At 32.5% G+C, this 16953-nt stretch overlaps 1 protein-coding gene across 1 annotated transcript in view; it reads right to left on the reverse strand.

The window, feature by feature from the left end:
* Window positions 1-281: 281 nt before the first annotated feature.
* The window catches only part of LOC140438974 (uncharacterized), a 117463-nt gene continuing 100791 nt past the window's right edge, over window positions 282-16953 (reverse strand). The window contains exons 3-4 of the mRNA XM_072528608.1: window positions 1145-1393; window positions 282-291 (exon numbers count right to left, since the gene is read on the reverse strand). Coding sequence (XP_072384709.1) covers window positions 282-291; window positions 1145-1393 — 259 coding nt within the window. The remainder of the gene's footprint in view (window positions 292-1144; window positions 1394-16953) is intronic.

The following is a 16953-nucleotide window of genomic DNA, read 5'->3' on the forward strand; positions in this document are numbered from 1 at the left end:
AAAAGAAAAAGGCAAGAGTAAAAAGTTTCTAGATCTTCAATTAAGAAGGGGTGTAAAAACCAAGAATTGAAAGAAATAATGGCGGCTCTCATGTATGAAGTAAAAAATTCATAGAAGATAAGTTAAATGTAAAAATAAAAATAAATAATGTTTAGAAAAACAAGTTCATGAACCGAAAACCAACAATAGTAGTACTGAAAATGGACACTCTCAAAGATAAACAACTTATTATAAAAAATAAAAATAAATTAAGAGAAAGGCAATATTTCATAGCGAGTGACCTAACACAATCTGAAACCAAAATAGAGAATTAGTTGTGGGATTTAGCGAGAGAGGAAAGGGGAAAAGAAAAAGACGCAAAGGCCGGATACCAAAAACTATAGGTAAATAATGAATGGTGGAAATGGAACCCGGCTATCGAAAAGCTAAAAAAAAACGAAAAAAATCTAATAACGAAAAAGTACAACAACAAGGAAAATCTAATGACACGAAAAAGGCACAAAATAGGATTATGATTGGAAAATGGAATGTTAGAGGAACATTTGAAACAGGAGCATTGAAAAACTTTAGAGGATACCCTAGAGAAAGGACTAGGATACCCAAAAACTTGATTGATTGATAGATTGAGTACAATTAATTGTAATAAAAATAACATTTTATAATTGCATATAATACATTTAAAAAATCGTTTTTTAAACAGATTATGTTTAAAAATAGTGAGGTGTTATTATAATCGAAACTTGTTTAGCGGATATCGACCGAATAAGACTGTAATATCTACCGAATAGCCATAAAATAATAATAATACCAAAAATTCATATTAAAATACGCCTTATGGTCTATTATCATAATATAAAATTATGTTATTTCTATACACTGTAAAACGTTAGTAAAATAAAAAAATCAGCTGATAATTTAGCTCAATTTTAAAATATCTTGTAATTAAAGGTACATGCAGAGATTATTGTTTCTATTAAAAAAATAGTTTCATACTTACACTGAAAAATGATAGATAAAACAAAACCACCCTCCGGGATGTTCCAGAAACAAGTAAGTTCTTTCCTGAACCGTTTTGCCCCGTTTAAAATGAAACAGATACTTCGTTTTAAACTCCTGATCAATAGGTAAGTAGATAGGGTAATACGGGTCAGGCACACCCCTAGGGATATTTAACGGCGGATCGACTATATCGTCCACTTCATCCACCTCTTCATCTTCTTCCTGTTCAGCAAGAATCTTTTCCAGTTTTTCTTTCTTCCTCGATCTTTTGATTGGAGTTGGCACCCGTCGCTGATTGGATTCGTCATGACGTGGTGGGGGTGGGTCGCGTAGGTGGTGCAGAAAGGGAAGATTTTCCGAATATTCTTCGTCTTCGCTTGTGTGTGGCTTACACCTTTAACATTTACAAAAAAAAACTAATATTAATAAAAATGTAAATACAACTAATATTGATTTGCTCTTTAATACTTAAGATGGTCCGAAAAACAGATGTGTGAATTTTTTACAACAATTTTTACTTAATTTATTGTGAAAAAATGTAAATAAAAATCATAATGGGCAATAATAAATAATAGTTAAAAATATTCGTTATTTTTAAATAAAGAGAACGTTGTCTAACATAGTGGGGGTAGTCTAATGATATTATTTAATTGTAAATAGCTTATTAGTTACTCTTTGATAATCGCTAAAGAAATGAAGACTACAGGGGAAAAACACTGTAGGTAAGTCAATTTTTAAAGTTTTTGTAAAATACGATTTTTAGATTCAAAACTTCATAATTCATAAATAAACATGCTAAAACACTGTTGTATTGAGTATTTGACAATTCATATATACAGAGTATGATATTATAAAACTGAAATTATCATGTACAGTAAGTAACAAGAGAAATTAAAAAAAAACCAACCAAAGGTCTGGAGGAAAAGGGCAAAAACGCTGTTATTAACAAAATATAATGAAATAAATATATATACTAATAAATAATTCAATGAAAGAAAAAAATAAACAGAACTAGACTTGTTTAACTTAACTAAAGCTAAAAAGATTAATATTATCTGTTAAATGAATCAATAACATTGTAAAATTCTTAAGAAGAAAACGGGTGTGGCAGTCCAGTGGGACTACCACACCCGTGGGCCCGCAGTGGGACTGCCGGTAGAAGTTATACTTCTATACACGCGTTCGCCGTTAAAAATTTATATAGGAGTCAATCTGCACAATCATTACATATGTAATGCTATAGGTAAGAGAGAGCAGAAAGAGAAAAATAATTAGCTATATAGCTATATGGTGCATCGTTTGACCTGTAATAGGAGTATAGTAAATGAAGGATTGTATCAATATTTTAATGAAAATATATATTTTTATTTTTATATATGTATAAAAGCAGTTGAATGCAAAAAAAAAAATTACACATACTCTGCAGTAAAATTCATTGTTTATTTTGTTATTAATATAAAAATTACAATACAATAAATACACTGCAATATAATTCAATATAATAATACAATATAAATTAAAATGTAATATTGATAAGTATTTAAAACTGCCAATATACATAACTTACTTTACGAAGATAAAAATAAAAAACCAATAACTCGGATTATGTTGCAAATTTTCATTTTATTTTAAAATTTATGTTTTTTGCGTATATTACATATATTTAATAAGATTAACGTGAGGTTTTTAAATATTTCAAAAATAAAAAAGGAAATTCATAATTGGGATTCGAACTCACAACCACCAGCGTATGAACCAAACACGTAAAGGATTTTTCAATTAGACATGACACTAACCGATTTCAAAATTGACAGTTCTCGGTAAAACAGTGATTATTTTGAAATACAAAAGCCTAATTTAATAATTATAAACGTTTAATTTTAAATAATACAAAACATATCACATAAATAATAATATTAATACATATTATATTATATATAATATTATATATACACAATATTATATAATATATATATAATATTAAATATATATACAAAAGGAACATTTTTATTCTCGAGATAGGAAGAGAGAGAGAAAATATATCTTCTGTCTCTCTCTTACTCATTATCTTACATATGTAATGGTTTCACAGATTCACTCTCATGCAAATTTCCAACGCCGACCATGCGTATAGAAGTATAACTTCAAAAAATAAGTCATGTTTTTGTAGCTTATCAAAATACATTCTTCCTGTTTCTTAACAATTTTTTTTAAAACTTGGAGATCTTTGTATTTTGCCATTGGAATGGGTAGTGACTCAGTATAGGATCGAGAAGGAAAAACGAATTCTCTTCCAGTATACGGTGGTTCCCTACCAGCCACTTTTTTATTAATGACAGCAGAAACCATTGTTCCATTGTAAGTGTGAAATACATCAGTCTGGGATGTTGCTTTGAAATGCTTAATTCTCTTATTGGTCTAGTTTTGAAAGGTGCTTTTAAAACTAAATCAATAGTAGCATAAATAGGTGCAATAAAAGTGTCCCAGCTACGCATTAAGTAGTAATGATACTATTATCAACCACTTCTACTTTATAAGGCGCAGGTTTTTGACGAGCTAATCGTAACACTACTTCCCAATCTTCTGGGGTTTCTGCTGCACTTTTTTGGTTAACGATACCAAAATCTTTATCCGTCTCCATGTAGGAGTGACCTCTTATAGGAAAGGTCATTAACATAGAGTCAAATCTGTTTATTTTATGGACTAAATAATGTAGAAACCGAAATACTGTCGAATTTTTATTTTGGCCTCCACACGAATCACAGAAAATCACTAAGTTACGAACTTCAGGAGAAAGCTGGATTGTCACATAGTTATACAGATATGAGCAAACTTCATTGGCTTCATAAGTACATAACAACATCATTATCACTAAGTCGATGTACATTAAAGGAGTAGAAAGGCAACTGCCTTTTATAATACACGTCGTTACTCGTAATATTAGGCATTGGAAGGTTTATGGCTATGACTTCATATTCTCTTGAGGTCCTTGCTCGTAGTTTAGCTTTCGTTTGTAAAATGTCTGTGCTTTCAGCAAGTAAAGTTTCTGTCGTATTTTAAGTTTATTAAATAATTTTTCATTTTTACATTCCCTTATTTTCATTTTGGAAGCATCACAAATGCTGCAAGTGTCGGTTCTGGGATATCCAAAGGAGATATTAAAGCGTGTGTTGAATGTTTTTCTATATAATTCATAGCACACTGCTCTATTGGGATGTTTCTCAAGGAACATTTTGTACATCTTTTTAATGTTAAGTTCCTCTGGAAGAGATTTCCTGCTAGATTTTTTTAGGCTGTAGTGACTCATGCGCCCTTTGAATGATTTTATGTGATTTAAAATTAACTGCATAGTTTCTTCAGACATTTTATTGGATTTTGAGCCATGTTTACCTTTATTATTCTTGGCAATTGTACCGTGTTTTAGGGCTTTTTGTACAGTTTGTAATCTTCTCATGGATATGCCATGAAGAGCAACAACATTTTTTTGACACACCTGATCGTCTTTTGCAGGTGATGTATGCCCCTCATCATTTGGTACCGCAAGGAGAATTCTGTAATAAAAAGAGCCATCTCTTACGTTGCAATTCTCCTAGTCTTTTCTTGGCCTTCTTTGAGTTACAGGAAGTATGAATATTAGACCACCCAAATACACACTTTGCTCGTCCCAATTCAGCATAAAATTAAAATTACGAATAATTGTATTTCTTTATTCACCCGTTATATTTCCAAAACACTAATAAAGTTTGCAACGGCAGTTCTCGCCTGTTTCGTGAGTTTGCACTTTTAGCGCTTTAGCTGCATCACGTGTTCACCCAAAACTTTTTCGTTTTCTTGTAGTTTTTAACTGTAAAGCCTCTTCAATTTCACTATCCTTACTTTCCATATTAATAAACAACAGTTCAAACTTACTAAACGTTAAAAAACAAACTGTGATTATAATAAAAATGATACTAAAATAAACAACTTGTATAAATGCTGAACACTGACTGTGATTTTCCGTTGTAAATTGTCCCTACGGACAGGCGCATTGAGCACCTAAATCTGACTTATATAATTGTTGCCTAGTTAACTCTTTCATTGTACAGTATTATTTTAATCGTTTGTAACGTTTGACTTATTGTACTTTTATTTTGTTTGATATTTGTGGATTGTACTACGTATATCCAAGTATCGAAAAATGTATTCATCAAAAAATCGATAAAAATTGACTTACAGCGTTTTCCCCCTGTAGTCTACAAATGTATTGCTTGGACTGTCTACGAATACATAGTTGTTCTGTTAATGTCAAAAATATTGCAAAATTGTGGGCATCCAGTTGTGTCAGTATTTTTTTAATAGTTAAAACGTATTTTTAAAATTTTATCTTTTATATGGTATCAATTCATCATGTATCATGTAAAACAATATGTCATCTATATTTTTGGTTAATATTTTATAATATTTTGATAATGATTCCCAAAACTCCATAATACAGTATGAGGAGTCAGGGGGAAAAACAATCTGAGTCCACAAAAATGGTTTTTATGGAAATCGAATTTTAATGTTTCAAATTAAAACAAATTGTTTTAACTCAACCGTATAAATCGATAATTTTTTTCAATGGTACGTTGACACGTTTACAGAGGAAAAATCAAGAGAAGACAAAAAAATATTTTATTTGCGACATCAACATCATACAAAAAGTTGAGTGTGCCGGCAAGCACCATGAACGTTCTTCCCCAGTACCTTCAAGCTTTTGCGTCACAAAATGATTCTTCCTCCGAACTTCCCTCCTGTTCAGTACCTTCAATACCTTGTAACTTAGCAGCTTTGACCGGAAGTGGTCCGTTGTACAAAACTTCGGGATGATTGTGGCTAGTAACTTCTGGGGTTGTGACATTATGAGCTTTTCTTACATTTCTTCTCGAGTTTCGTTTAACTTTGAATTCAAACATCGAGCTTACAAATAACCCAGAATAGTTATTGTTGTGAAAGATAAACTGAGAGCTATTTTCCTGATTTCCAACACTCGAACTTCTGTCTGAACTAGATAATGAAAGCACTGAAAAACTGTAATTTTTTATTTTGTCCTTTACAAGAGTCATAAAGTATTATCAAATTTTGAACCTGAGATGACAGCTCCCCTTTTTGCTACCGATTCGCCATAAATATAAAAAACAGAGGTAGAATCGGCCAATACATGTACATTAAAGCTTATAAAATTAAGTTGCCGTTTATAGTAGACATCGTTTGAGGTTACATTAGGGGTTGGTCTTTTTTTGGAAGTCTATGGTTGTGGCGTCGGTATCGAGTGCTTTTGACGAAAATTTTTCATTTCCCGCAAGATGAAATTGTTTCTCGTTGTTTTTTTCTTGTAATTTCTCCAAGATTTGGGTTTTATATTCATCACTGCTGACATCTAATTTCTGCGAAAAGGCAGATATTTTCGCTTTTATAATGTCACAGTAGCTAAATGTGTCTTTTCGAGAAAAACCAAATGCAATATTAAACTTTATTTCAAACATTTCGCAAAACTTATACAAATAATTTATTATCAGGATTAATTTCCAAGTACATAGTATGTAACTTAGTTATGTTGAGTTTTTCAGGGAGTTTTCTTACTTTTTTCCGGGAGTAATGCGATTTTCTTTCTTTTAAGGAACCAATAAATTCTGTCACTTTGACGATAGTATCTTTAGAAATTTTGTGGGGCCTATTTCCGTGTTTTCCTTTAGCGTCTAATGGTACAGCGCCAGTTGAGGCCAGTGATGCTCGAATTCTTTGCACTCGGAAAGCAGAAATTCCAAGAATGGATAAGAATGCATTGAAACATACTTGCACATTACGAAAGTCTCAATCAGGGAGGCTTCTAATACGATAGAAATAAGAAGCAAGATTAAGTGTCCTTGTACCCACTCAAATTCGTCGACGCAAAACTAGAAGAACGGTTATCAGACCATCTTAATACCGATTCTGATCGTAGTTAGCAAGTTGTATTGAATTCAGCATTGAATTAAGGCAAAATACGTCGCTTTTTGAACGTTCCCAAAACAACGAGAACTGTGGTACTTGTAAATCGCGCTCTAACTCATGAGTGGTGACTCTCAGAAGATTCATAACTGTTTTTTTCTTTTTTTAGCAATAGTCTCCACATCTACATCACTAGCATCGCTATCACTACTTTCCATTTTAATAAGTATGTACTGTGTTTTAGTTGGCTGTAGTTTTCCATTCAGAAAATCAGTTCGAATAAAGGATCTATGTAGTTGCACCGGTATCAATAATAAAGGTGCATTTTTGATTGTCAACGTAGCCGCTAAGTAATAAATTCTATTTATTTTTATTTAAAGTGTAAGTCCGAATTTAAGGATTTTTATTAGATACAGGAGATGCGTGCCCCTTAGTGTCGACTTTTATTTATTTCCCTGACTATTGTTTGGACATCTGTGATCAGTTGTAGGAGATCGATTTCTTAGAGACCTATCGTATTTCTAGCAGGACTATGTGACGGTATTCTGGATGTCGATCTAGGCGATCTTCAGACCTCATTACTTGATTTTTTTTTCTTGCTTGGGATCGGCTTCTTCAGTCGTTTTGGAAATGTCCCATTCTTCTGCAATTAAAATACTTTTCATTTTCATTTTTTTTTTAAGATTTTGCAGTATGCTTAAAATTTGGGATAAAATAGGTGGTTAGTTGTCAGTGGTGGTGAATGTTCTCAAAATATTATTTCTTTTAATTTTGGGCGATTTATTAAAATGCTTTTCGCCGCTTCCTACTTATGGGTTGAGATTAGTGTTTTCTTTAGCGTTTGATGATTCTTCTTTTTCTTAACGTGCCGTTCTGAAAAGTTCTATTGCGGTTTTCCCACTCCATTGTCTCAGATTCTTCAGCTAGGACGTGCGTCTTCTCCCCGGTCCTCTTTTGCCTTCCACCTTCCCTTGTATGATAAGCCGCATCAATTCGTATTTCTCGTTTCTTAGTATGTGACCAAAGTAGCTCATTTTTCTTTTCTTTATAGTGTTGAGTATTTTTTATCTTTTTTCATTCTTCGTAGCGTTTTCGCATTTGTTGTGTCCAAGATATTTTCCACATTCCTTGATAACACCATATTTCAAAGTTAACGAGTTTTTATCTGTCGCCTCTGTAATTGTCCAGGCCTTGGCTCCATACAACAGGACAGAGAACACGTGGCATCTCAATAATCTAGTTCTAATTTCGATGTTGAGTTTTCCATTGCATAATATTGATTTCATCTTATTAAATGCACTTCTAGCTATCTTAATACGCCGTTTTATTTCTATACTTCTATCTTATTCTTTATTTAGTTCGCAACCTAATTACTGATATTTGTGCACCCTGCCTAAAAGTTTTCCTTTAGCATAAACACTGTCTTCCTCAATCTTGTTCTTGCTTACCACCATGATTTTTGTCTTATTTGTATTCAGTGCCATTTTATACCTTTCGCAGTATTGGGTAATGCGATCAACCAAGATCTGTAGTTCTTCTCTGCTGCCCGCAAGGAGTATTGTGTCATCTGCGTATCTAAGATTATTCAGAAGTGCTCCGTTAATAAATGTTTCTTCATTTACGTCTTCTAATGCCTCTTAAAACAATTTTTTAGAATACATATTAAAAAGCATAGGGGAAAGCACACATCCTTGTCTAACTTCACGATTTATAGGTATTTCTTTCGATTTTTGTTTGTCTATTCGTATTATGGCTTTCTGCTATCGGTATAGATTGGCAACCATTCTCACGTCTTTGTCATCTAATTCTGTGTTCTGCAGTATTTTTGCCATTCTTCGGTGTTGTACTTTGTCGAAAGCTTTTTCGAAGTCGACTAGACATATGAATCCGTCGTAATTGACATCTCGACATCGTTCGATTAGTGTTTGTATAGTAAATAATCCTTCTCTGGTGCCAAAGCCTTTTCTGAATTCCAATTGGTTTTCAGCTATTCTATCATCCAGCTTTTTATAGATACGGTTATGTATTACTCGTAAGAACACTTTTAGAATATGGTTCATCAAGCTAATTGTCCTGTGCTCTTCACACTTAATTGCGTTTGATTTTTTAGGTATAGGAATAAATATTGATATAAACCATTCTTTCGGAATCTCTCCCGTATAATAAATGTCGTTAAACAATTCTATTAGTATGTCCATATGATTTTTTGTTAGGATTCTTAAGATTTCTGTAGGTATTTTAGCGCTTTTTCAATTTCGTCTTTGGTGATTGGTGGCTCATTTGTTCTTCTTAGTTCAATGACCTCCATTTTCTCGTCGTCTTCGAATAGCTCTTTTATGTAATCTTCGCATCTGTTTATTTTATCTGTACATTTCCGACAGAAAATTGCAATATGGTTGTTTCCGGTCTTTGAAGCGACACTACGTAGGAAGTACAACACATCTCTTTTTCAGTCCAACCATTTGCCCTAGCTGCAGCTTCGAGTTGAAAACGATAAGTTTTCTATGCTGTTTGACAAGCGAATGTGGATGGTTTAAAAATTTTGCTAGTTCTAATTGTGCTGGTACAACTATGGAAGGTAATGAAGCTATATGTTCTGATTCGACATTAGTTGCTGCAACAATATTAGATAAAAAAGCTTGGCTTTTAATTTTTCTTTTTATACCATTCTCCTCCTAAGTGCCTTCTCTGTTGAGGTTGGCGATCAACATGGCAAATTTCTCTCTGTTCTTGGCTTGATGAATTAATTCATTTCCTTTTGTGTGGGTCCAATCTCTGATGTTTCGTAGCCAAGATTTTTTCTTTCGTCCTATGCCCCTTTTTCCTTCAATCTTGCCTTAAATATTACCTGGAGCTGCTCAAATTCCCAATGGCGCATTATGTGTCCTAGATATGACGTCTTTCTAATTTTAATAGTATTGACCAGATGAGGGCGTGTGTTCATTGCTCTCAGTACTTCTTCATTTGTAGTTCTGCTGGTCCAGCTTTCCATACCATAGGGTATCTTACATATATGAAAGGTTGTCACTCCAGCTTTTGCGCGATCGTCCGATACTTCTTTTGCCGATTGGTGACTCATCTGTTGCTATTTTGACGACACGGGTCTCCTCCATTCTGCTCATGTGGTTATTTCATTCCATTCCATTTGATTCTTTTTGTTTATTTCATGTTCATTTATTTAGACACTGTACGTTACATTTTCTTCTAATGTCTTCACTTCTCTTTCAATCTCTCAGCGTATTTCCTGTAATTCTTCTCAGTACTCTCTTCTCTACCGTTTCCAGTAGCATGTGTTATTGCTCTTACACTGACTGTATAAATTATACATTTTTGATTCTTTGTTTCTGTCAAAAATAAATGTTTATCACAAGCGAAGTCCCATGTAAAGTACAAATTAACTAATACGTCTTGCTAAGACTGAGATGATACTCATTTTAATAGAACACTCTTATAATACTTATACCAATACGTTCACAGATCGATTTCAAGACACTTTCTCTACAACAAGACTAGATCCACCATTTTACGAAAGAGTTAGAAAAAACCTTCATGACCTACATCTTGAATTTCCTGAAATTCTCCCAACAAATTTCCTAACTTCTCCACCTTGGTTAATACCAACTCCCAAGATTAATTCTAACCTTAGTATATATAAAAAACGTGAGACTATATCAGACCTGATCAAACAATCATTCTTAACAGAAATGGAAACTTATAAAAATCACTATAAGATATACACTATACACTGACGCATCCAAATCTTCAGACGGTGTTGGTGCAGCCATCCTTACACCCAATACATCCTTAAAATTTAAATTCAATCCCATTACTTCGTCATACACTGCGGAGTTGTTTGCAATATTACAAGCACTTATCCACATAAAAGAGTCGAAACAGTCCCCGTCTCTCATAATAACCGATTCACTAAGCTCACTTCACACTATCAAACGTTTATATACCAATAACCCAATCGCCTCAGATATCCAATCAGAAATAGAGATTCTAAATAATAATAAGATCACTGTTGACTTTATGTTTGTTTCATCATATTCAGGTATACAAGGAAATGAAGAAGCAGATGAACTAGCCCGCTTAGCATCCTTCAGCCAGGACTCCATTCTTATTAATGAGGTTTCTTCAGATGACTTCAAGTCACAAATAAAATATAATGTGTTAAGAGCGTGGCAAAATAAGTGGAGTGCATCACAAAATAAACTCAAGGAAATCGCGAAATAAACAGTTAGTAAAACCGTGGATCCAACCCACAGCGAATAGACACGACCAAGTGAGAATAACATGTTTACGACTAGGACACAGTAACTTTACACATAAATACCTCTTTACGTATTAGTTTTCCAACTTTACCTGTATTATATTTTTTAGGTCGCTAATAACCCTGGTGGTTACAACGTAAATAAATTAAAAAAAAAGAAACTTGAGTATTTAAAAAAAGAAAGAAGTAATCAACCAGATTAATAGACAAAATTTAAATTCTTTAAACAGATTATCTGGGAGAATAAATCTGTGTGATTACAAATCATAATAAAATAACTTCTTGGATGACAAACTATAAAGGAGATGTAAATGAAATGAAAGTTGACTTGCAGTTAAAGACAAGACAATTAAGAATAAAGCAGATGAATTTTCTTAAATGGTTTTAAAAATATTCAATCAACATTCTTTCCATGTAATGTTTTTCTATTGATTATTTGTTTAAAACATTTTTAACATAACGAATACCTTGGCCTAGTTTTTATGGCGTGTATAAGAGTTATCTATTTTTACCTAATGTTAATAAAAAATGGACGCCATGTCCAGTAATAGGCCGTAAACAAATAAAAAGCCATTAATAAACTCATCCTTTTACTTAAATATGAAATATTAACGCTAGAGCTACTTGAGAAAACAATTAACTTGTTTTACCGAAATATGTAATAAGTTTTAAACGTTTTTCTTCAAGAACTTGTGTTTACTGTTCTAGTCCTATTTTTTACTTTCCCTTTCTCTTTCTATGTTTTTATTGGGAATAAAACAAAATTTTACTTTCGTAAAATTGTTTCAGAAGACAAAAAACTTTAAGACCGAGTGGACCATATAATAGGTGACTATGGTTTAGGATCTATTAGAAACGAATAAGGAAGAAATGCTAGAGGCGACAGATTGAATCAATTTGAATAATGAATTAGTCAATATTAAATACGTGATTTCGATTATCACCCCGCAGACCTATACCTAAATGTAACCAGGGGATAGTAAACAAAATTGCATTAGAAATCAGATCGACTCCTTATTAATCAACATAAGATTGAGAATATTGTTCTGAAGCTATTGTCTAATTGCAAAATTCAATTTGGTATTTTTTCGGGAACAAAATGCACAATTTTACTTTAAAATAGGTTTATTTGATGTTTCGATTTCACTTCGTAAATCGTTCTCAAAATACAAAGCATTAATGTTGTTTTTATGATTGTTGCGTGAATTGTTTAGTGATAAAAAGCATTTAGTTTGCTTGAATTTACGGTGCCAGTTACATTTTGAATTTCGTGTAACTGATTGAAAAACTTTTTTAATTGCACAAAATGCGTAGAATTCGCCGGATGCCCTAGCTAAGTAAGTTTGAGAGGTGTCGGATTACGTAAAGCCGGTTTATCGATAGAAGAAGATTCAAGGAGGACAAACAGATGCTTATGCAGTATACTGCAATGTGAATAAGCGTGGACTGAGAAAGGCCAAGAACGCAAAGCGAGTTGTTCTGGACGTTACAGGGGGACGACAGAGTGATAAACTTGTGGCTCTAAAAGACAGATTCAGTAGTACTCGAGTCATCGCAAATAATTGATTTGAAGAGCATAAAAGAATGGCTGAAATGCGTATGGTATATCGCCAATTACAACAGTTTGAACTTTTCTATCTTTCACATTTGGTACGACGATGGATTGGTAGCAGGATGATTGAGGAGCTACACACAGGATCCCTAAAAAAAGAACTTAAAATGAATTTCAGCAAAACTAAACTAATGTCAAACAAAGATGACAAACCTATGATAAACATCCAAGGGACAGATATAGAACACGTAGATGAATATACCTATATGGGTCAATATGTCAAGGTAAGCAAAAAAAATCAGACTACCGAAATAAGCAGACGTGTAAAAATGGGATGGGCAGCATTCGGAAGACTCTGATACGTACTTAAAAATAAAAATATACCGTAAAGACTGCGAACCAAAGTGTTTAATTCCTGTATCCTACCTGTACTTACATATGGAGTTCAAACCTGGACATTCACTAAAATAAACATAAAGAAGATCAGAAAAATTCAGAGAGCTATGGAACGACAGATGCTGGGTATCTCATTAAAAGACCATAAAACTAATAAAGACATTCGTAATAGAACAAAAATAAAAGATGCTGTCGAACAGGCAGCTATGAAATTTAAATGGTCTGGACATCTTAAGACAACGTCTTAAAGATGGCCAATGGAATAAAGAACTCGGGAATTGGCGGTCATATGAAGCCAAAAGAGCACGAGGAAGACCGCAAATGCGCTGGACCGACGATATTAAAAGAACTGCAGGACCAATGTGGAAACGTCTTATAAACAACAGAGATGAATGGCGAGAATTAAGAGAGGCCTATATTCGGCAATCCGAATAGAGAGAAGGGCTTAAAAAAATTCGGTATGACCTCTCACTGCTGAGCCTAGACGTAACTGTTTTCTCTGGTGTAGGAAAATAATTCTACGGAAATGTTAATGAAATCAGGTGACTTCAGTAATAAATTTTGCTTCTGTCTGGGGATACAGGATGCTCTGGCAAGAATAAGAAGGCGACATGCTAAAGGACAAGATCCACAATTTGACAGAAAGAAGCATGTTCCCCACACTGTGGTAGCTTTCGTATGAGGTGCTATCGCATATAGTAGCAGATCACCACTTATGTTTATCAGAAGCAATATGACAGCCCAATGCTATCTTCTTCTTCATCTTAGCCTTCTGTCGTCCATGTTTGGACATAGGCCTTCCCCAACTCCTTCCATCGGTCTCTATCCTGAGCAAAATATTTCTAATTTGTACCGGCTATTCTTTTAATGTCATCAACCCATCTCATCTGTGGTCTTCTTCTTCGTCGTTTACTTTCGTAAGGTCTCCAATGTTGGCCCGATGCTATATTCAGGACGTATTGGAGCCTCATCCTAGTCCATACCTAAACTTCATTCAAAAACCGACTTTTCAGCAAGACAATGCCAGACTACATGTTGTTAGAGAATCTTAAGTCTTAATGAATCAGCATCATAATAACCATTTAGCCACTACAGTCGCCTGATCTGTCTACAATAGAACATATCTGAGAAATAATAAGTCGCAGGCTTTTAAATTTGCAATATCCACCACAGGCTTTGGCAGCCCTGACTTGCAAACTTGCAGTAGCCTGGAATGAGATACCTCAACAGGGCATCATTTACCTGATAAGGACGATGTCCAGGCGTGTCCATAAGTGTATAATAAATCGTGGATCCTCAACACATTATTGAACCAGCTTCTGTAGTAAGTTGACGAATCAAGCTGAAAATTTCAATTATTTTACTCATAAGCGATACTAAACATTTATATATTAAAAATTTGTTTACCTTTTTTTCAAAGTATTTCCCTTTTTGGTCACGCAGTATACGAACGCTAATAATTTCTAAAATAAAGACTTTGATTTAGGAGTATTCAACGATATTAAACATAAAAAGCATGCTGTGCTCTGAATAATTGTATACTTAAAACCATTGTAAATAATATGCTTTTTAATAAAATTATTATTTCACTGATTAAATATTCTTGGTAATGTTCTTCCATAATAACACTGGAAGCTTAGTTAACTACACCATTCTGTTTATGTATGCAAACGACATACATAAATTAATGAATAACCATTTGCATATCCATTATATATTTGATACACGTCTACAGAAATATATTAATCATTACACAGGTAGCGAATTGTACTCCAAAATTTGCATTTTAGCACAATGGGCTCTCAGCTATTGGTCCTAGAACTAATAATTGTTAAATCAGATGATAAAAGCATATAAAAGCCATTTCATTCAAGCCCAAGAAGAGAAAGTGCAAATTTACAAATTTTCAAAAGAAACGTTAATAATAACTTTTTGTTTATTGCAGCTTTAAATTTCGCTTCACAGAATTAGTGTAGTTCGAGTATTCGCTTCACAGAATTAGTGTAGTTCGAGTATAACATAAAACTTTTCACTTATAAATGTAAAAAAAAATATAGATATATAATATATAGAAATATATATATATATATATATATATATATATATATATATATATATATATATATATATATATATATATAAGAAAAAGTAGTCCAAAGTTTTTTGACTAGTTTGGAAAAAATATATGTAAATACTTTTTTCTTTTTGGTTGTGGTAGTCAATAAAAAATAGAGCTGTGCTAAGGCGTACTATTTATTCTGAATCCAAGCTTTCGGTGGTTTTTTGCCACCTTTATCAAGGTCTACAAAGAAAATTACTATGTTGTAACAATTTGAATGGTGCCAAAAAAAGGCTATAAAAAACTATAAAAAACTTACCCGAATGTAAGATTCGTGGCATAAACAAAAACGTTAAATAACATGATAATACTGAAGTTGCAACTAAACTTAAAAATGTTACTGTTAAAAAAACACTTTAAAAATTAATAAATACGTTAAAAGTTAAAAACCAAAATGAAGGACGACATGTTAAAACAGTCGTCGTTGCAAGCTTGATTTCAGTCACATTTCACGAGCAGAAAGAGAAAGTGGGTGGACAATTATTGTTTAAATAGTTTGGAGAAAATACAAAAAACAACTTTGAAACTAACGTCTCACAAAATACTGTTTATGAATTTTGAGTACTACCAACTGTATTACCAACTTAAAATTAAGCGGGAAATTAAAAATGTTATTTATAACCTAAGCAATCGAAAGAAAATAGTATTTAGTAAATAGGTTTAGAAAAAATAATAACTCAAACAAAACAAAACTGAATTAGTAATTGAAGTTTGACCCAAAAATATTTAATTAATAATGAAATTTAAAAAAAAAGAAAAGAAAAAAAGAGAAAACTCTGAGATGCACAATAGCTCAGTCAAAAGTCAATATAAAATTGTAAATTTTGCTAAGATTCTGGATCTCAGATCTCTTATTCAGATTGTTATTATCACTCTTGCTGATATGTACCATCTCTAAGAAAGTTCTCTTAAATTTATTTTTCTCTCTGGCTAATATTTTTACATTGTTGAAATCTATCTTATGGTCTAGATCGATAGTATGCTCTGCCAAAGCACAAGTAGGTTTGTTTAATCTACAATCACTCTTATGAGAAATAATACGGCTAGGCAGATTCCTTCCTCCATCCACGTACATTGGTGAAACTATATCTGAATTATTTCCAATAACAAAGGGGCTTAAACAACGATATTTTTTAACACCGACCTTATTTAAAATATATATTCAATCATCATAACACCTTTATAAAAACCATCTTTATTTGCGGCAATATACAAAAAAACCTATAATCAAAAGATATCGAATTTTTATCGTCGAGCTGATACAAATTTTATTTGAAATTGATTTCGCGCGCGTAATTGACATTCAAAATCACCGGTCGTTTTAGGCGTTGTTTTTGAAGTTATACTTGTATACGCGCGCTCCACTTTGGAAATTTGTATGGGAGTGAATCTGTGAAATCATTACATATGTAAGATAATGAGTAAGAGAGAGACAGAAGATATATTTTCTCTCTCTTCCTCTCTCGAATATAAAAATGTTCCTTTTGTTTAATATAATTTAATATTATATATATATATATATATATATATATATATATATATATATATATATATATATATATATATATATATATTATATATATATATATATATATATATATATATATATATATATATATATATATATATATATATATATATATATATATATTGTGTAAAGATATA

The sequence above is a fragment of the Diabrotica undecimpunctata genome, chromosome 4 (assembly GCF_040954645.1).
Source record: "Diabrotica undecimpunctata isolate CICGRU chromosome 4, icDiaUnde3, whole genome shotgun sequence".
Classification (NCBI taxonomy): Eukaryota; Metazoa; Arthropoda; class Insecta; order Coleoptera; family Chrysomelidae; genus Diabrotica; species Diabrotica undecimpunctata.